We start from the raw sequence: 22,218 nt of genomic DNA, 5'->3' as shown, positions 1-22,218 counted from the left end.
CCAATAAGGCAAACAGCTGATAGGCACAAAAGGAACAACACAAGGGCCTAGGCACAAGCCAAAAATCAGCCACATCAGGAGGATTCAAACGCTAGTGAATAAAAGTAAGATTTAAGCCTGGATTTAAAAGAGTCGATGGAGGAAGCAGATCTGATAGGGAGGGGAATGCTGTTCCACAGTCTAGGGACTACAATAGCAAAAGCACGGTCACCCCTAAGCTTAAGTTTAGATCACGGGACAGCCAGGAGCCCCAAGTCAGCCGATCTCTGGAAGTAAAATAAGGGGTTAGAAGGTCTGTGACATAAGGGGGGAGCCAGCCCCTTTAGGGCTTTATAAACAAACAGGAGAATCTTAAAATCAATTCTGAACCATACTGGCAGCCAGTGGAGGGAGGCCAGGATAGGAGTAATATTGTCCCTCTTCCGGGCACCTGTTAGGAGCCTAGCTGCGGCATTTTGGACCAGTTGCAGATGGGACAGGGCCGACTGACTAATCCCAGTATACAGGGAATTGGAGTATTCCAAGTGGGAGGATATAAGGGCAATGGATGACTTTCTCGAGATCTTTGAAAGAGAGAAACTGCTTGATTTTGGCAATAGTACGAAGCTGGAAAAAACTGGCTTTTACTACTGCACTAACTTGCTTGTCAAACTTAAAGGTGGAATCAAATATCACACCAAGGGATTTAACATCAAGTTGGATAAGTCACCAGGGCCGGACGAGATGCAACCCAGGCTACTGTGGGAAGCGAGGGAGGAGATTTCTGAGCCTCTGGCGATGATCTTTGCATCATCAATGGGGACGGGAGAGGTTCTGGAGGATTGAAGGTTTGCGGATGTTGTTTCCTTATTCAGGAAAGGGAGTAGAGATAGCCCAGGAAATTATAGACCAGTGAGTCTTACTTCAGTGGTTGGTAAACTGATGGAGAAGATCCTAAGAGGCAGGATTTATGAACATTTGGAGAGGCATAATATGATTAGGAATAGTCAGCATGGCTTTGTCAAGGGCAGGTCGCGCCTTATGAGCCTGACCGAATTTTTAGAGGATGTGACTAAACACATTGATGGAGGTAGAGCGTTAGATGTAGTGGAAATGGATTTCAGCAAGGCATTTGGTAAGATATCCCATGCAAGGCTTATTGAGAAAGTAAGGAGGCATGGGATTCAAGAGGACGTTACTTTGTGGATCCAGAACTGGCTTGCCCACAAAGGGCAAAGAGTGGTTGTAGATGGGTTATATTCTGCATAGAGTCGGTGACCAGTGGTGTGCCTCAAGGATCTGTTCTGGGATCCCTACTCTTCATGAATTTTATAAATGACCTGGATGAGGAAGTGGAGGGATGGGTTAGTAAATTTGCTGATGACACAAAGGTTGGGGGTGTTGTGGATACTGTGGAGGGCTGTCAGAGGTTACAGCAGGACATTGATTGGATGCAAAACTGGGCTGAGAAGTGGCAGATGGAGTTCAACCCAGATAATTGTGAGGTGGTTCATTTTGGTAGGTCAAACATGATGGCAGAATATAGTATTAATGGTAAAACTCTTGGCAGTGTGGAGGATCAGAGGGATCTTGAGGTCCAAGTCCATAGGATGCTCAAAGCTGCTGCGCAGGTTGACTCTGTGGTTGAGAAGACATAGGGTGCATTGGCCTTCATCAATCATGGGATTGAGTTTAGGAGCCGAGAGGTAATGTTGCAGCTATATAGGACCCTGGTCAGACCCCACTTGGAGTACTGTGCTCAGTTCTGGTCGCCTCATTACAAGAAGGATGTGGAAACCATAGAAAGGGTGCAGAGGAGATTTACAAAGATGTTGCCTGGATTGGTAGGCATGCCTTATGAGAATAGGTTGAGTGAACTTGGTCTTTTCTCCTTGGAGCGATGAAGGATGAGAGGTGACATGATAGAGGTGTATAAGATGATGAGAGGCATTGATCGTGTGGATAGTCAGAGGCTTTTTCCCAGGGCTGAAATGCTAGCACAAGAGGGCACAGTTTTAAGGTGCTTGGAAGTAGGTACAGAGAAGATGTTAGGGGTAAGTTTTTTTTACACAAAGAGTGGTGAGTGCGTGGAATGGGCTGCCAGTGACGGTGGAGGCAGATACGACAGGGTCTTTTAAGAGACTCCTGGATAGGTACATGGAGCTTAGAAAAATAGAGAGCTATGAGTAACCCTAGGTAATTTCTAAGGTAAGGACATGTTCGGCACAACTTTTGTGGGCCGAAGGGCCTGTACTGTGCTGTAGGTTTTCTATGTTTCTACTAGATGCTAGAATCTGATAAGTAAGGAAGGTGTTTAATGGAACAAGTCATTTGTGCATTCCTTATCTCTCACCTTCCAGCCTCCACTTTGCATTATAGCATCTGGAGTTGCTTGTGTCTCCAGAGACAGCTGCTGGCCACTAAAAGAGATTTGTTTTGAAAATTGACAAAACAATCTCTTAAATGCTCCTCCACTGTGAACCAACAGCTGTGATACAATTATCATTATTGTTGAGGGATAAATTTCCAGTAGTAACATGGGATCCAATGAGTAAAAGGGGCTTTGCATCATAGAAAATTGCAGTACAGATAGTTTTCTAGGAATGCAATGTCACCATAACATGGGGCTCACCTGGACAGTTAATATTTTTCATTAACACTCCTATCTAGCTAGTCCTCTTTGTTGTAAATGTTTATGTCTACATCCATTAACAGAAACTCCCAAAGAAAATGTCTTCTAGTGTTTGTCAGTGACTCATTTGAGGGTACTCTTGTCTCTAAATCACGTGCAGATCCAACTTCAAAGAATAATGCATAAAATTTAACTCCACAACCCTCTGTAATACTGATATGATGCTACAGTATCAGTCCACAAGTTATTTCTCTTCCACTAGATGGAAATAAAAAAATCCCATAGCACTATTTTCTAAGAACAGCAAGGAAGTTATTCCATATTTAAAATTAAATATCTTTCTATGAATGTTTGAAATGGCTAATATAATTGTACTATCTAAAAGTGAATAAGTTGTGTACTGGTGTATATGGAAAGGCAATTAATTTATTTCTAATATTTAGAAAACAGTTTTAATTGGCTATTGTAAAATAAATTTGTCCTATAACACAAAAATTTGTTTAGGCAAATAAATTCAAAGATAAATCTTGCCTGTTCACTTTTCATTATGGTTGCAGTTTTCCCCATCTTCTTCCTGATTAGTGCCTGTTCTTTGTCATATTCCATCATTGGAATTACTGGTGCTACTTCTGCAACCTTGGGTTCTTGAACATGCTCTGTTACTAATTCTGTCCGATAAATGATTTCCTGGTGGTCCTTCAGGTAAAGCTCATAATCAGCTAAAAATGAATAACATAATTAGAAAAATGTTGAAGTTGCACAAATTACTGTAAATTGATTATTATTAAAACAGGTGATACAAATAAATTATTGATCAGTAATAATTAATAAAGATTTTTTTCTGACCAATCTGGATGAAAATAAACAATGTCATAACTTTGGACTCAGTGTTACAATGCCACTTTAATGATCTAAAATTGGTTGAAAGTGACATATAAAAATAGATTTATAACAAGAAAATAAAAACTTTTGGAATGTACTTTGAATAAACAGATGTCAGAATTGCGTGAATGAATGACAGAAAAATACATGAAAATAGTTAAAGGCAAAAACCTGAAACACAAATAGTTTAAATACAGCAATTTCCAAGAAGTGGGCTGTTAACATGGTTTTAGGAAGAACCAATTTATTTTAAGTGCAAATAAAAAATATGAAAATAATGTAGAAATGTTAAATCTGTGTAAATCATTGCCTGGGCTTCATCTATTATATTATATCCAGTTATGTGTTAATAACCTCAAAAAGTTGTCAAGGCCTGGGAAAGTGTAGAGAAGAGATTTGCTTAGTTAATACCACAGATACAAAAACTTTCTGAAGAGATAAGGAAAACTGAATAATGTTTGATGTCCTACCTAAATTGTGGGATGAAATTTATGATGGTGTTACTAAGTTGCACACAAGACAATTAAAGTTGTGGGAGAATAATATTTATTTCTTTGAAATTATGGAGGCCGCCAGGAGAGCTGATCATTGCTGATCCTTGACCTCAGTACCACCTTTCATCACTAACCACATGTTTTCATTCCCCTATTATGCAAAAATCTTTTATCTCAACCTTTAATATATTCAGCAACTGACATGCTACAGCCCTCTTGGGATAAGAGTTCCAAATATTCACCATCCTCTAAGTGAAGATATTTTTTGACCAGCAATTCTAGATAATCCTATCAGGGGATACACTATTTCTGCAACAATCCCATTGAGCTCTTCAAAAATTTTGTCCCTTTCAATTAGATCACCTCTTAGTCTTCCAAATTTAACAGGATATAGATCTCATCCATTAAACCTCTACTTCTTTGACACAACTGCCACTCTGGTAATCAATCAAGTAAATATTCACTACACTACTTCTACCGAAAGCATATCATGCCTTAGGTAAGCAGACTTTATATGATATTTTATACGTGGTCTTGCTTGAACTCAAATATTCCTTGATAAAGACCAGTATACCATTTACCTTTGTAATTACTTGTTGTATCTTCATGTTAACCTCTAATGATTTATGTGCATGGACATCCATGTATCTCTAAATACCATCATCTTCAATCTCGATCTTTTGAAGCAATTCCATGTATTTTGCCAAAGTGAATGCCTCATATATTTCTTCATTATACTTCATGTAGTGACTTGGTCACTTCACTGAGCGTGTCTATAAGCCTCTGAAATCTCTCTGCATTCCCTTCACTGTGACCAAGTCACTACATGAAGTAGTGGACAGTACCACAAGTTTTGTATCATCAGCAAACACGGAAATTTTACATTAATTTATATCATTGATATACATGTAGATTGTAAACAGCTGGGTTCCTAACAGCCAACTCTGTGACACTCCACTGCTCAGACTCCCAAACCAGAACTAACTTGATAATTTATATTATTTATTTTCTGTCCATTGACTGATCTGCATTCCACACCAATATATTCCCCCAATAGGATCTGCTCTATACTTGTTCTTTTATGTCTTGTGTGGTATCTTATCAAAGGCCTTAAAGTCCAAACATTACATATCAATTCATTCACCCTCATCTATTTTCCTTCTTAAAACCTGGTAAACTCTAATATATCTATCATGTTCTTTCTTTGTTTTGTGGTTATCTGGAGAAGATGAAGTTCAGAGTTGTAAATGGATACATGCTTTGATAATAAATGAATCTCTGAACCTTTGAACAAACATGTAGATACAAGAGAGACTGCAGATGCTGAAAATCTAGAGCAACACACTCAAAACACTGGAGAAACTAAGTAGGTCATACATCATCAATGTCAGGAAGTGAAGAGTTGATACTTTAGGCCACGAGCAAGAGTCTCAGCCTAAAACATCACCTGCTCATTTCCCTCCATGGATGCCGCCTGACTTGCATAGTTCCTCCAGTTTGTGTGTGTATTGCTCTCTAAAACATGATTTCCCTTTCATAAGTCCACATTTATTCTCTCCAACTCTGTTTTTTTATTTTCTAAGTGCTTTATTAACAGTTCATTGGCATTTTCTATATTAATTAATCACACACTAATTTGCCTATAGTTCCCTCTTTTCTTTCTTCAATAGTACAATTATGTGCATGTAATGTTTTCCAATCTGTGGAACATTCTAAAACATAGGACTTTAGAAGATGACAGCCAGTGCATCCACTATCTCCATAGTCACCTCCTCAAAACCCGAGAATGCAGATCAATGGGGATTTCTTTGAGGCCCTCTTTTATTCTACACCACTATTTTCAGAAGGATTTTTGGGTCTTCTGTGTTTGTTTAGTTCCTCTCCAACTTCCTTAGTCCTTAATTTGCTGTGGTTCTCTAATTTTAGTCTGTGAGGTGCATGTTTACCTAACCAATAAACATTTCATTTTACAAATCTCTTGAATCTCTTACATCGCTTTGTTTCTCATGAGCCTATTTTTGTATTCTACTTTGCTGTTTTTATTTAATGTCTTGATCTTCTTCTGCTGAATGAGGAAATGTTCTCAGTCCTCAGTCCTACTTTTTCATTAGGCAACCTTACCTACCTTTTCCTCCCAGTTAATGCAGTTCATAAGTTTTTTTGATAGACATACCTGGACTACTTACAGTGAGTTTTTCTTTGCTTATAGGTACATATACTACATGTTACTTATATTCTGATGAATGTGGAATTCGTTGCCACAGGAGGCTCAGGAAGCCAAGTCATTGAGCACCTTTAAGGTAGAGGTTGACATTTTCTTGATTTGTCAGGGCATGAAGGGATACGGGAGAAGGTAGGAGATTGGGGCTGAGAGGGAAAATGAATCAGCCATGATGAAATGGTGGAGCAGACTCGAATAGTCAAATGGCCTAATTCTGCTCTTATACCTACAGCCTTATGGTCTCTATGTGTCAATTTTTAAATGCTAGTGATTGCTTGCTTACTGCAATGACTTTCAATGTAGTTGCCCAATCTTCTATCAACAATTCACACCTCATACCTGTGTAGTCTGCTCTATTCAGATGTAAACCCCAATTTCAAATGTTACTAAGCAACTTTCAGTCTTCATATAAAATTCTATCACAGCCGACGACTGTATCCTAAAGCCCCTTAGTTAGCCAATTATTAATTACACAATCCAAAATTTACAAGTCTGTAACATAGAAGTACCCTCCTTCTATAACATTATGTTTTAGAAAATATCCATTTATTCTCTACGGATGCTACATTCCGTTTCAACTAGATTTAATTAAAGTCCATCTTAAGTGCTAACCATTTGAATCACATTTGTGGTGGCTTTTTAAAAGAGCCAGAAGTATACAGGTCAATAAGGTGGTTAAAGTAACACACCAAATGGTTTCCTTCATGTGTATGCAGAATACAAGAATGGCGTGGAAATAGTGCAACCCTAATCTAAGTTCTGTGTACAGTTTTGGTTACAGAAAACAGGAAAGATCCATTTGCACAGATAACTATGAAGGCCTGCAAAGATGATGAGAGGACCGGAAAATTATTGCCATGAGGAAAGACGTGGTTCCTGTCTTTGGAATGAAGGAAGCTGAGAATGTACAAAGTTCTGAGTGCCTGGTTGGTATAAATCAGAAGGGCCTATGTCCCCTAGCATTAGAAGAAAGATGAATAAAATGTCTTCACCCAGTAGGTAGTAGGAAGTCCGGATCACACTGTTTGAAAGAGTTCTTTTCATAGCTGTAATCATATTTAAAATTTATTCACGAGCTTCTTGAAAAGTAATAACTTCCAAGGCAAGGGACCTAGTACTGGATGGTGGTTTTCGACTGGGTAACTCTTTTTCAACCATCTCAGTCATGATTAGTTAAATGGCTCTTTTTGTGTCGCAAGTTTTCTATGATCTAAAGTAGACAGTATGATCAGAAATCATTGCGCAGGAGGAATTTGTTTCTTCAGGGAAAATTGAAGAAATATCCAGCAAGTGAACAATATATATTTCAACAGAGAAATACTAAGTAGATCTTTCAGAGATGGTTGAGGCTGATGGAGTCAAATTTTAACTGAATACATTTTAAAAAATGCATGTACTAAGTTCATTTAATTAAACCAAATAAATTTAGTGAATAATCTCTAAAAAAAAAAGTGGTTATTTTAATTACCAGTCTGATGAAGCAGACTTTCTTTTCAGTATCTGTTTTAATAAATACAAACCTTCCTCCAGCAGTTGAACAGATTCTGAAATTTCTCCATGTTGATTACGAACTACAATAGAATATTCACCCGCATCATCTGCAAAAGTCATGGAAATCTCAAGTTTGCATTCTCCTGTTTCCTTGTTGTAGCTTACTTTGTACCTAGGGAGAAATAAAATGTTTTGTATAAGACTAAAAGAATATAACGAAACCTGAAACAAGGAAAAACTAATCGACCAAGTACATATTGGGGTGAATTTATTCAGTCCAAAAGAATATATACTTAAACCTCAAATATTGTATTCAGTACAGATTGTCAGGATAGAACAGAGAACGAGGTTGACATTATTATAAGTAAAATTCTGATTTTTAAATCCTCCTACAACAAATGACATATAACATACATTAATCTTTTTTGTATGAAGTAGTAACATCCTAACTATTCTACTTAAGTGGCAATATTTCCACATTTTAAAAACAGTAAATACTCCAACTTAATTCAATCAAATAAAAGTTTAAAGCTAAAATAGATCAACGTTTCTTAACAGAGTCTTATACCTGTATCCAGTTGTTAATGGAATTCCAGCTTTTTTCCAGTAAAGGTGCGGTTTAGGGGTACCTCCGATCTGACAATCAAAAATTACACTTCCACCTTCAATTAGTTTCTGTGGTACTGGTTTCCGTATAAAGAATGGGGCAACTCCAGCAGCAACTTCCACAAAGTCAGCAGTAGCACTTGCTGCTGACATAGTTTCTATGGTCATTTCAGCTCTGGAATTTAAAAGCAAGATCAATTTTAATATGGTGGACCATCAACAACAGTTTATACAATCAGAGTTCCTTCCTGATGAATGGATAGTAGGGTAAGAATAAATGAAATGGAAGGAAAATATTTAAAAATGAAAATACATTTATTTTAAATCACTGTTTAAAAAGAGAGAAATGGTTCTCAGTATAAATACCGTTTCTTTTCTGAGACAATTTGTCCAGACGTAACCAAGGTTTCTTCTCTGCTCTCAATCTCTTCGGACACTACCAAAACAAAACTAAAATATTACACTTCTGATCTTACATCAGAAAGTTATTTAACCATTTTTAAGCATTGATATAAAAATACAAACCTTGAACAAGAAGGTAGCATGAACTGCTAGCAGAACCAGCATCATTGGTGGCAGTACAAGTAAAGCGACCACTGTCTTCCGCAAAGGCTTCCCTGATTGTTATACGAGCAATGCCATTTTCAAAAGTTATTTGAAAGTCAATGGAACTTTCAATATGATAGTCTTCTCTAAACCACATTATATTTGGGGTAGGATGCCCTGTGATTTCACATTCCAAAGTCACAGATTCACCTTCTACTACGGTCATGTTTTTCAAGCCCTGAAAAAGCGCAAGGTACCATTAATTGCATAAAAATAGATAACAACAAGCATTCAAAATTCAAAACATAATATTTTTATGAATTAATGCTTACAGAAACAAAACTTGGTGGGGTAAATGAAATCTCTGCTGCAGAGACATGTTCTGTGATCTAAAACAGACAAAAAGTAAAATAATGAATATAAAGTAACAGACTATGATACAACTTGTCAAATAGTTTTTGAAGAATGTTTTATATCAAACTGAAAAATGGGTAAGAGTTTCCAGCAAAGAATTCCTGTCTCCACACAGTAATCACACCAAAGATATATTATTCTCATAATTAAAAATAAACTCAGAGCAACATGCACAAAATGCCAGAGGAATTCAGCAGGTCAGGCAGCATCTATGGAAATGAACGAACAGTCAATGTTTCACGCAAAGACGCTTCTTCCAGCATTTTGTGGGTGTTGCTCTGGGTTCCTAGCATCTGCGGAGCCTCTTGTGTTTAAAAATAAACCAACATAGTTTTATGTAATGGTAAAGGTTCCAGAGGAGAAAGGGATTGATGAAAAGAGAGGGATGGATGAAAATGGTGTTAGATTTGCCTTGACCAGGAATGAAATTTCTGCATTATTTGCTATTGTTAATTCATGGGGAACACACAAAACTAGAATATTTTCAGAGTACAACTAGTTAATTGACAAACCTGTTCTTGTGTTTCATATTGATCTTCATGTTCAACATCAAATTCAGCTTCAAGTGAACCTGTAAAACTTAAACCTAGATGCCTTTGCATCTCAGTATCAAACCGTGTTTCATATATGTCTGTTCTTTCTCTAATGTGAGGCTTGGGAAAGACAGTCTCCTGTGTCACAGTTCTGGCCTCTTTTAACACAGGAGGTTTCACTGGCTTAGTGACCTTCACAGCAGAGGATGCAGACAACTCTTTCTCCAGAGTAACAATAGCCGTTCCTGCTATAGAAACCTAACCAAGCCAAGAAGAATAAAGTTACATTATTTACAAACTATTTTAAATATTAATCTGTGGTCAAAATGACAGAGATGGGTGGGATTATTAAATTAGGCAGATTAGATGGCCTTTTTGAAAAATGTTCCATGAGCATGAAAACAAATCAATCAATAGGAAAATGTAACCCAGTGTAGGAAAGGTTGAAGTAGTTGTGAATGTTATGTTCAAACAGCGTCCTTCAAACATGAAGTGTTAAATCCTAAGGACTTGTGTTAATGTTACGACTGTTAAAACTAAACTATTAGTACAGATGAAGTTAAAATGTACTTGTGAAAATGCAAAATGAATGATGATAGCAAAATAAATCAATATGGCCCAGAATTTGGTGTGAATGGCATCGTGCAGCATGTCCAATTTTGAAGTTTAGTTTCATCTTAAAAATTATTTGTACTAAAAATACCTGAAAATTAAGCTTGGTAACAGTGAAGTAACTTCAATAAGGTATCAAGGACTGTGGAGAATATAAATATTTCCACTCCTCAATCAGTGACTTTTATAGATAAACAAAATGAAGTTACAGCTAAAACAGAAATCTGTGCCAAAATTTTATATAGACAGAAAATAAAGGAAAATGAAATATGAAAATGATTGAAAAGTAAAAGTTATTTTCTTACTATAATACTTGTTGGGATGAGATCCATAGTTTATATTCCAATTGCATCCCATCAAGCAGGATTAAATGGAATTGGAGGAGGTTAAATCTTGTTATGAAAATGACAAGAGCTGACAAATCAACAAATGTTCAATAATTTGTGGTGAATTGCATTCTTCTACAAATCTGTTCCTCATCAGAAATTGGTACAGTTTTTCAACTAAGTTTTTAAAGTAAGAATAGAACCATTGTAATTGCCATTACTTTCCAGCAAATTCTGGGCCAATACATTTCAGAAATTACTTTTATCTGTACATAAATTTATGTAAAAATGCTGTCTGGCAGGAAAATAGAAAGTTTTAATGAAAACTATTTAACACCTGTCAAAAATAGGTTATTTCAACAAAATTAGATTCTCTGCAATGTTTGGGAGAATTATGTAAATGCCTGACCATAAAAATCTTTTCCCAATATTCAACAGTCGCAGAAATATTCACTATTATTCTTCCTTACATTGTTTACCATGGCATAACCTAATCAATTAATTTGCTAAAAATAATGATGTAGTAACTCCTGTGCCTGATTTGTGTACAATAAAAGCTGATTTCACAGATGAAAACTGTAATTGAATGCCATCCCACCACATTTTGAACTGTGCCTTTGTGGCTGCCTAAAACAGATAATTACACCCTTCAAAAGTAGGCCACCTCTAAGGAAATTAGGCAGATCAAGTCAAAGCAGGGATTGACTTGAGTATAAGTTCCATTAATTAACAAGTCCCTAGGTAAATAAGAGTTCCCTTTCCTGAATTTACAGATTGTCGATGGCTCACTTCAAGTCTTGCTTATTTAATATTCTAATCTTTATGTTTATTTGCCTGCCATCCAGAATTTGTACCCTTACCTCTTGGGTTGGTTCAGGTTTGGCTACAGAGATTTTTGAAACAGTGAAGTGAGGAATTGTACTAGAAATTCTGTGGTCCAGATGTGCTGCAGTTTCTGATGTTCTTTCAATCTATAGCAACCAACAAAACCTTTATTATGCTTAATCCGTCATGTACTAATAAAATTGAAAGTAAGTTTTCTCAAGATGATCTCCATAGTTAAAATAAATAACAGAATTTTTGTCAACATTAACTTGGTGTTTTATGAGTTAAATGAATTCTAACCTGTGTAATGTGTTTTTCAGCCTGTTCGTCATAGGAAATTTGTGTTTCAGTTGGCACAATAACTGTCTCTTTTCTGACAGTTGTGGTGACAACTTGTTGGCCAGCAGGAGGTGCTCGTTTCTCAGCAGAAAACTCTGTGGCAGTTTTATATGCACCACGCTGTGCATGTTCATACTCCATACGTGTCTCTTCTGAACGCGCTCCTTCAGCATACACAGGATGTCTAGTACGCGCTTGATCCACAGCAGCCAATACCTTAGCCACAGCTTCAGCCTTTTTGCCAACCTCAATCTGCAGACAACAAGGGCTAAGTCTGCAAAAGCACTCATAGTCTAATCTTAAATATCACAAAATTAACTATGACATTCAAAACCAATACCATCTTAAACTTTGATCTACCACACTGAAGCCAACAATATATTCTTTATTTACAAATTACTCAAGTTTATGTTTTAAACAAGATTAAACAAATTTAAATAACATTCAAAAGCTTATTATTGAAAATAAATTATAATGGGTAATAACTAGACCTTTAATTATTGTGTAAAAATTTGTGTTGCAAAGTAAATTGGTATTGTTTTTGACAGCAAACTGCACACTACACAGAAGCGCATTTACAACCAACACAAATTTTAAGCATTTTGTCTAAAATTATATGACTATTGGGTGCATGGCAGCAGACGTTTAATAAGGGAAGTGCTGATGAAACTTAGGGAAGATAAGAAAAAAATGTGAGCGTGAAATTAATGGGCACTAGTACAACAGAGAAGTAGTAAATCTAAAGGGTGCTAATGCCGAGAAGTACCAGTCATAATTAATTATACAACTACAAGGAAAAAGTGACAAAAATTGTGTGTTACACAAAAAAAATTCAATACTTTTGTGAGAACATTATAGAGAGAGTTATGAAACTGAAGCCTATTATATTGTAACAAATAAGTGAATTTCAAGTTATTTTCTTTTGTGATTCAAACTACCTGATCCTCAACTGGTTGTGATTTTTCTATGGATACACACTCAGAAGTGCCTCTTTCTGCGGCATTGGTTACAGTAACCGGTTCACGTACTCTGGCTTGATCAATTGCAGCTACCACAGTAGCTACAGCAGTCATTTTCTCACCGCCATGTTCTAACTGATTTCCATGCAGCAAAAAAAAACATTTTATTATGCGTCATGCAACTAAATATCTGAAGTATAGATTACAAAATCAATCTATATTGCTGCAAAATTTCAGAAGTAATATTTGATGAATAAACATCATGAAATAAATTATCTTCAGGGTTACAAAATGACTTCTTGCAGAACCAAGTAAGAAATTGGTTAATGTTCCATGGAATAATATTAATCTACCTTCACAGAAAGTTTCAAACTTATTAAACTCAACATGTCTGAGTTCAAGATCATCCAATTGTTCCTAATTATAAATAGTTTTAATGTGGCATGCTTGATGAAAATGGATTACACCTTACCTGCTGGCCAGCACCTGAAACACTAGCAGCAACACCAGTCATTCCAACAGCTGTGGCAATTCCTTCTTCTGCGGAAACTTTGGCTACACCAGCAGACCCTTCAGCTGTGGTAACTCTTGTCTGTCGTTCAACTGTGGTAATTCTTGGAGAACCAACAGATCGTTCAACTGTAGCTATTCTCGTAGCACCAGCAGCACTGACACCTCCTTCAAATGTTGCCACTCTGGAACCTCCTACCATACTAGCACCTTGTTCAATTTTAGTAACTTTAGCAGCACCCACTCCACCAGCAGCTCCAGTGATCATCATCTGACCATGGACTCCATATCTTCCTTCCCATTTTTCTTCTCTATGAATCTGTGTAGCACTTGTAGATCTGGTTTCTCTCATTTTTGTTTCAGTTGCTGCAACATAGCCTTCCTGCTTCCAAGGGGGTATAGCTTCTGAACTGACAACTGTAGTTGTCTGAGATCTACGAGTGAGAATTGGTGATTTCACAGATCTGATAGGAGATGTTGAGAGTCTTCCAGCTGGAGATACTGATCTGTAAAAAGAATATCACCCACATTTACACTGGATATCAAAGGAGTGCAGCAAATGTAGTTGTGATATGGTAGTAATTTTTTTAATTTCCAATTTGCTTAATGTGCCTTTGATTAAAAAGACAGCCCAAGTTACTCAGTTATCATAGATGGTAAAGAGCTACATTATTCAAAAAGGAACGAAGGAACTTTTAAAACAAAAATGATGAACAGAAAAGAAGCGAAAGGCAGCCATATTAATTTTGACACTTATCCTGAGCATTCACTTTCATTTTGTTGGTCTGGATTACTGCTTTCACAAAAACAAATGAAAAAGGAACCTTTTCAAAATAACAAACTGCATGATTTTAATTCAAATTTCCTTCCTCTACAGATACAAGATGCCATGATGAACCTTAACCTCTGATGAACAGATATTTTTGTCAATAAAATAGATAACCCTGTTTACTTCTACCTTAAATAACACCAAAGATCTCAGTGAATTAAATTATTTAATTCATAATCTCAGAAATGTTGATTTACACTCATAGTGCACATAATTTCCCCCCTGCATTATGAAAAATATTTAAATATTCAGATAAACCAATTAACTTTCTCATACCTAACAGGTGAAGGTGCTGGGGCTCTCACATGACGAACAGGAGATGGGGATTGTTGGCGAGTAACTTTAACAGCAGAAGCTGGTGGGGTTGGAGATCTAGATGTCGGTTTGGGTGGGATGCGTGGAGGAGTCTTATGATGTAATTGTTGCATTACTGTTCTTCCATCCACAATCATTTCAATTGTTGAAGATCGTCCCTCGAATTGAGTTTCCATTTTCTAAAATATACATTAAAAACTGTATTGGATTATATTCAATTGGAACAAATCAAACATGTTAAAATATAATTCAGAGTTGAGATACCTTTTCAGTTTGCATTTGTCTTTCCTGAGAAATTTCAGTGGAAGTAATAATTGTCTTTGTCTTTTTAGCGGGCACTACTTCATCATCAGCTGCAAGAAAAAAACAAATTAAAGTTTTACAATGAATTCAGAAACTGGACATGGTATTGTCCTGACATGAAAATAAAGGCAACAAAAAGTACCTTGTACATGGAGCTCGGCTGTGGAGGTGGCGCGTCCAACACTGTTCGTGGCAGTCACGGAGAAGGTTCCAGAATCTTCCACGAAAACTTCAGCAATAATTAAGCTGTACAAGTCGCCATCTTGTAAAATTTGGAAGTCAGGAGAACTCTGGATTTCTGCTCCTTCCCTGTGGAACTTCACCACAGGTGTAGGGATTCCAGTCACACGAACATCCAGTCTAACTTTGGATCCTCGTCTCACAGTCATGCTTTGTAATCTCTGTATAAAGTTGGGAGGCGCTGTTTCTGCTGCAGTAGGTGGAGAAAAATTGCTAAGTTTACATTCATAATTTACTTTGATAAAGTAATAATGCACCAATCCTTTTAATGAAAGGCTTTGCAAAATAGTGCACACCACGTTAACTGCGTCATTAACACAAAAAAAACATGTTTTTCATTACCAATTCTGTATATAATATTAATCCCATACCCATAATTTTCCCTTCTGTGCATCTCTGGTTGCTACTTGTTCAAATGTCAGAGATCATATCATGATTTTATTGTCATTGTTAAGCAGTATATTCACTTAGCCTCTTTCCTATTTGTTATGGAAGACACTTAATTGTGAGATTAAGCAAACTTCACACTCTCAGGTAATTCCTGCTCCCAGATTACTAACCAAGCAATGTATGCAAAATCTTGCTTATATCATCAATTTATGAATTAATATAATCAAGTCAAAGATTATCAAATTTATTGTTGAATTTATTTTTACTGGAATTTCAATTTAAAAAGAGACTGTTCTCACAGTACTTTGTTTTCAACCTCAAATGAATTCTTCTCCAATATTATCAGCGTTATTGAAGACTAAAGAAAGATTTGTGAGAAAACAATTTAAACCTACTTCATCTTAAATGGTTATGATATTTTGACTGCATTGGAATAATATTAAAGTAAAGCCATATTCCTGAATTGAATCAATATCATTAAAAGTCTAGCTCATAGTGCACAATGCATGTTAAATAGGTCACTAGCTCGAAAGAAGTAAAGTGAGACTGATGCACTATCAAAATCGTTACAAACTGAGTGTCAGCAAGAAAAACAAGCCTATGGCAGAACATGTCCGACCAGCTTATTTAAAATATTTAACACACAGTTTATATAGATAGCTAGTGTGTGAATCCAAATATTTTATAGACTAGAGTTCCCTAATTTATTAATGTTCATGTATATGCTGGTTTATTACATCTTATTGAAATGTTTTGTTATAATTGAAGTTGTTAATCAATTGGATGATTGAAGTCCAATTGAGTTCCTATTAGTGGTAATGAATCTGCGCCAGCAGGAACTGCATTGAAATCTGTCCCAGAGGTTATACACACCATTTTATCAGCATTGAGAGAACTTCCCACTAACCATGGATTTCAGTCTTGCTTTCAGAGGCAGTCTATCAATGTACCGCATGTCCATTATTTCCTACTGTTATAATGAAGATATCTATATATTTAGAGATACAGAACAGTAACAGGCCCTTCTGGTGCAACAAAGCTGCAATACCCAATTACAAACATGTAAATAATTAAACTACAAACCAGTATGTCTTTCAGATGTAAGAAGAAACTGGAGCATTCAGGGTAACCCACAGGCCACAAGGTCACACAGGCACTGTGTTAGCATTATTCTGTTTATGAGATATCCTTTTATATATAAATAAATCATCAATTTGCAACAAATTTGATTAAAAAATTGTGAATATATATATGATGTTTTAAAAATCATTATCATAACACGATAGTTGTTTTCAAACATTGATCTGAAATTTGTGAAAGTATCGCATTCAGATTTTGAAGTGCTCTAAACTATGGTAACATAGCAGCTGTCCCACACATTCTTTCATTACTACTTATTCATTATAATGATTATTTCTTCCATTACTGCTGATTTTATGCAGCAAGGTAGGTAGGCACTTTATGAATTATATTTCCCCTTGTGAGAGCTGCATTTCACTAATAAAGCCTACCTAATCTCACTCATCTGGACCGTTAAAGTTTCAGTGCAAGGTATTGCCAATTTAAACTGCAGACGTCAAACAATTTCTTCGGAGAATCATAATTCTTTGGAATTCTCTATCTCAGAGTTGTAAATACTTAATCACTGAATGTATTCTAAGCTGAGAGATTTTTTTAATTATGGTAATCAATGATTATACCAAACAAGGAAGAAAGTGTAGTAGTTGAGACCACAATCAGTTCGGGCATAGTCTTATTGAATGGGGGAAATAGGGTCCTGAGGTCGTGGTATCCACTTTGTAAAGCCAATTTGGCAATAGTAATACTACCGTGTTGAAGCCCTCTATGACTCTAATACCATGATACAAATAATAGTTTAGTAAGACACCAAAGTGTGTAAAATTGTCCTCACAAGAACTGATGTATCCATTGAGTTTGCAGTGTTATAAACCTCAAGACGTGTACTATTTCAGACTCCTAGCATGGATGAAAACATTTGTAAAGTTGTGTGAACATGTTTGTTTGATGGACATAATATAAGCAGCCTGTTCTATACTGAGAACTCCAGACTTCGTCTGCTTTTAAATGTTGGATAGTTATTAGTTTAACTTCTCCCTCCTTCCTCCCCATTATATTTTGATTGCCGTATGCCAGCAAGTTGAAAAGCACAAGGTGACAAGGGACCAAGTGTGGGGTAATATGACCGTGGTACTTAATATGGGCCGAAAGATCGATCTTCCCTGATTAATGTTCCCCAGTTCTAAATTATACAAGTCATCGCTTGTGCAGTGTGTGAAAGTACATGGCGAGAACGGATAGTTCAATTTTATTAAGCGATGCTACTTCCAACTTTACAGCTTCGAAGACCATGTGGCATTCAACATTGACGTCGCCTGCCACGCCTTCGCGCTTCATTTAAATCTCAACCGGACGTTCTCTCTCCGCCTCCCTCCAGCGCTGGCCGTGGCGGCGGCCGCTTACCTGTCACCAGCAGCTCGGCTGTACTAGTCGCTTGTCCTGATCCATTGGTGGCTCGAACGGAGAACCGGCCGCCGTGCGCGGGCGTCACGCGGGAAATCGTCAGCTTCGCGCGGCCGTCGCTGTACGAAATCTCTGCGCCCGGGAGAGCAGCAGCGGAGAGAACCTGGCCATCTCTGAACCAGCTCACCTCGGGAACTGGCAAACCTATTGGCAGACAAGACCACGGGCAGTCAGAAACCGACGCGCGGGCACTGATGCAAAGAATGCAACATACACCAAGATTTAGCGGCTCTTCATAATTCGGAAGTCACATCGGTGAAAAAATATAAAAACAACACGGAGCTTTTAATTAGTTTGCTCAGACGCATTTTTAGTGAGCAAAGTATAAGTTAAACCCGTTTGACCCACTTCAATACAATACGATAGTAAATTTCACTCTTATCTGAATTATAGTTTATAATAAAAATGCAATAATTTATTATAAAAAAACCTTAAAAATGATTGGCGAGTAACGAGTACTCACATCCATAGATCCCTGATTTTAATTTCTATTGGTATGTTAATTTAATGTTAGATTTGCTTAGGCTGACATGACACAAATGAATTGAGAACTTACCACTAATATGCGCTTCAAAGGTTGCGGCACTACCCTCCAGTGCCACAACGCTTTGAAGTGGATGTAAAAATGTTGGAGCTTGCGTTGTCATCTTTTTAGGCACCCTTAAAATATAGAAAATATGAATGGTTAATAGCTGTATTTCACCTTTTAAAAATCATAAACATTTCCTTAAGTTTACAACCCGTGCTCTTATATCTGGTTGGCAAGGGTTGCCTGTTCGATTGCTTTAGATTAGTTAAAAGATTCAACGATGAGCATGAACTCTATTTTACAAATAAAAATAAGCAATGCTTAAGATAATTTATTTGTTCAAGATTGCAGTTTTTTCTCCGACTAAATTTTATTTTGGCATAATCTTTATTTTGTGACCATACCGATATCCTCCATAAATAAATTTGGAAGCTGAGTCATCTTGGTTCCAATAAACATCATTGACATTCTCTGTAAGACTGACTTAACTATGAATAATATCAGTCTATACAAATAGAAGTAATAATGAAGAGGAAGACAATTATGGGATGCTTTACAGTTGTCTAAAACTATATTAATCTCCATTCTGGAAGTATTTTAGACATAGGCATGTGATAGAATTGCTTTCAGAGCTGCTGTTACCTGTAATTGGTAAATTAAATACTTCCAGAATGGAGATTAATAATTTACCTAAATTACATTTGTTCCAGAAAATCTATAATTGTTTCACTAGACTCTACATTTTCTGAAGCAAGGTTAATATTTGCTTAGTTGGGATAAAAAAAAGTTAATTTAAATCTCATTATAAGCATCATTACATGTTAAATATTTGCTGAATTTAAAGTCTAATGTGTTCATCGGTTATAATGAAAAAATTTTTAACAGCATAATTTTTGGACATATGGATTGAATTTGGAACATAAGGATATAAACTTTAATTTCTATATAAGTTAGGTTATACTATCTTGTGACAGAATAGACATGTTCTAAAATTAGCTGGATCAGTTTGATTGACACCTGCAAGTGTGACACAGTGGTAGCACTATCAGCTCTGTGCTTATTCCCTTAAAAAGACATCACTGTCCCCTACCAGATTCATGCAATCAGTGCTATTCTTAGCTATTCTTAAATAATCTGTCGATGGCATAACCTTGAAAACTTCTAACCATGGAAATGAAACCTTTTTAAATCATATGCACATAAACCACAGAATCAAAATTCTCATTTTTAAAATATTTAAGCACTGCTCAATAAAACTATCTTACACATGGTATCATTGGCTAGAGTTAGAAATAATTAATATGACATAGATAAATACTCCTGAAGTTACTTTCTCAAACTTCCACTGAAAAAGAAATATTACTTTTTTGTTTACCATGCAAAATAACATAAATTATAACATTTTGGAAACAAAATTCTGTAGAAGAGAAACAGATGGACAAACCTGATTTTTCAAGAGTGCCAAAAGTTATAGGGCAAAGCCCAAAGCTTTTAAAGCTTTGGAAACTCCCTTCTTATATTCAGAATTTTGCCAACAATCCAACGAGAGAATGAACCATCCTCTTACTGAAGGAAGCAAAACTACACGGAGGTTGTGGACGGTTTTGGTGCAGCTTTAGTTTTCCATGCAATCCCTACACCCGAGGCAAGGCTGGGAATGCCTGAACTGCTCAGAAGTATTAACATGGTGCATTTACCTTATATACTTCAGAAATTAAGCAACGTAGGTTCATGGATACTGCTGATTGGCTATTCCAGCAGGGGATCATGGGATAACAAAACCAATTTAGGCAACCCAGCAGTGACAATCATTGTAGTTTTAAGCAGGCAGTGCTAATTTTGGCATATCCTGAGTGCACTAAAGCCCTCGAACCAATTCAGACAGCCAGTGCTTCTATTCATTCTTTTCCTCGTTTTAACTTGTGTACATTCCAACTATCACTAAACTGATAAAAAAAATAAAATTCTAATGACAGCAGTGTCAAGAAACAGAAGTCCTGCTACCATCAATCACTAATGAAATGTTGATGCCAACAAATGCATTTGTCAATCACCAGGTTGAAGCAGCAAACACGTTATTTCAAAACAGCTGGTCAAGAGAGTTATTATAATTAATTGTTTAAATCAATATTGTTTACTTTGATACAATTGTGATAAAAAATTTAGACATTTACTCTATGTTCTGCAGAAATTGAAATAAAAGCTTCAGAATAGATATTGAAAATCATTCCAAGGTAAACAAATATTGGAAGATGTGAAGTTCAATCTTTCTGAAAAGATGTAAATCTACTTGATGTATGAGTTGCAAATAACTTTAATCCAAAGTTTAATAATGACAATTTCACAAAATACAAAGCTTCAGTGTACTTAAGCAAGTTTCTTTTTTTATAACTGATCAAATAAAGAAATTGCATGTAGAAAACAAATGTTTTGTTTTGCCATTATATTAAAAAGTAAAGTATCACATGATGGTGGGGATCACAGCATGATGTTTTTTGGATCAGATATTAAAATGATCCTCAACTTCTTTGCAAAGTGTGTAGAAGATGCACTATTTTGAAGAAATGTATTGAAATTATCCCCAGTGGACTCACTAACATTTTATACCTCAATAACTATCACCAAATAGTGACCATTCATCACTTTTAACATTGTTGCTTTATGAAAGCTTGCTATTGTTTCACACAGCAAGACAGACAGTGCACTTCAGAACTATGTCAGTAGCTGTCAAGTGCTTTGGGACATCCCAGGCCATAGAAGAGTTCTCAGGAATTGATAATGTACTTCAGAAAGGGGAAGTAGGGAGAACACACTCCAATCCTCAGTGAGGTGTAGTTGTGGAAAAGGTGAAGGACTTTAAGTTTCTGGGTGTTGACAAATCAGAGAACCTATCCTGGGTCCAACACATTGACACAATCATGCCATTGTGGCTTTATTTCCTTAGGAGTTTGAAAAAGACTTGGTATGTTACCAAAAACGTTTGCAGATTTCTATAGATGTACGGTGGAGAACATTCTCATTAGTTGCATCACAGCCTGGTATAGACATTTCCACAACACAAAATTGCAAGAGGCTGCAGAAGTTTGTAAAATCAGCCAGCTTATTTATGAGCACAACTCTCCCCACCATCGAGGACAGTTTCAAGAGATCGTGTCTCAAGAAGGTGGTATTCATGTCTAAAGATACACACCATCTGGGACACGCTCACTTCTCATTACGACCATCAGGGAGGAGGTACAGGAGCTTGAAGACCCACATTCAACGATTCAGAAATAGATATTTCCCCTCCACTATCAGATTTCCAAATGGTCCTTGAACCCATGAACACTATCTCATTATTCATTTCCCTGTACTATTTATTTATTTTGTAGTTTATAGTTAATTTTATGTTTTTGTGTTGAACTGCTGCCGCAATACAACAAATTTCATTTCCTATAAGGACAATAATAATAAACCTGATTTTGATTAAACAGATGGCTTAATAAAACAGAAAGGATTGATAGGGTCGTATTCCAAGGATAGAAATGTCAAATACTAGAGGGCATAGGTTTAAGCTGAGTGGGGTGGGGGGGGGGGGGGAAGCTTAATAGAGAGGTACGAGGCAAAATTTTTTATACAAGGAGTAGTACAAATGTTCTACCAGGGCGAAAGTAGAATTAGGTAAAATAGCGGCATTTAAGAAGCATTCAGACAAATATATGA

At 36.4% G+C, this 22,218-nt stretch overlaps 1 protein-coding gene across 1 annotated transcript in view; it reads right to left on the bottom strand.

Annotated features, from left to right (window-relative positions):
* The window catches only part of ttn.2 (titin, tandem duplicate 2), a 391,135-nt gene extending 370,962 nt beyond the window's left edge, over positions 1 to 20,173 (bottom strand). The window contains exons 1-17 of the mRNA XM_072261778.1: positions 19,961 to 20,173; positions 18,544 to 18,647; positions 17,928 to 18,131; positions 14,959 to 15,246; positions 14,778 to 14,866; positions 14,475 to 14,692; positions 13,332 to 13,875; positions 12,839 to 12,994; positions 11,862 to 12,152; positions 11,597 to 11,707; positions 9,778 to 10,056; positions 9,184 to 9,240; positions 8,831 to 9,089; positions 8,672 to 8,741; positions 8,268 to 8,480; positions 7,729 to 7,871; positions 3,143 to 3,330 (exon numbers count right to left, since the gene is read on the bottom strand). Coding sequence (XP_072117879.1) covers positions 3,143 to 3,330; positions 7,729 to 7,871; positions 8,268 to 8,480; positions 8,672 to 8,741; positions 8,831 to 9,089; positions 9,184 to 9,240; positions 9,778 to 10,056; positions 11,597 to 11,707; positions 11,862 to 12,152; positions 12,839 to 12,994; positions 13,332 to 13,875; positions 14,475 to 14,692; positions 14,778 to 14,866; positions 14,959 to 15,246; positions 17,928 to 18,131; positions 18,544 to 18,634 — 3,201 coding nt within the window. The 5' untranslated portion in view covers positions 18,635 to 18,647; positions 19,961 to 20,173. The remainder of the gene's footprint in view (positions 1 to 3,142; positions 3,331 to 7,728; positions 7,872 to 8,267; positions 8,481 to 8,671; positions 8,742 to 8,830; positions 9,090 to 9,183; positions 9,241 to 9,777; positions 10,057 to 11,596; positions 11,708 to 11,861; positions 12,153 to 12,838; positions 12,995 to 13,331; positions 13,876 to 14,474; positions 14,693 to 14,777; positions 14,867 to 14,958; positions 15,247 to 17,927; positions 18,132 to 18,543; positions 18,648 to 19,960) is intronic.
* Between the last annotated feature and the right edge of the window lie 2,045 nt (positions 20,174 to 22,218).

Source organism: Mobula birostris, chromosome 6 (assembly GCF_030028105.1).
Source record: "Mobula birostris isolate sMobBir1 chromosome 6, sMobBir1.hap1, whole genome shotgun sequence".
In the NCBI taxonomy this organism is placed as follows: domain Eukaryota; kingdom Metazoa; phylum Chordata; class Chondrichthyes; order Myliobatiformes; family Myliobatidae; genus Mobula; species Mobula birostris.
The sequence above is the reverse complement of the archived record's forward strand: the minus strand, read 5'-3'. Positions and strand labels throughout refer to the sequence as shown.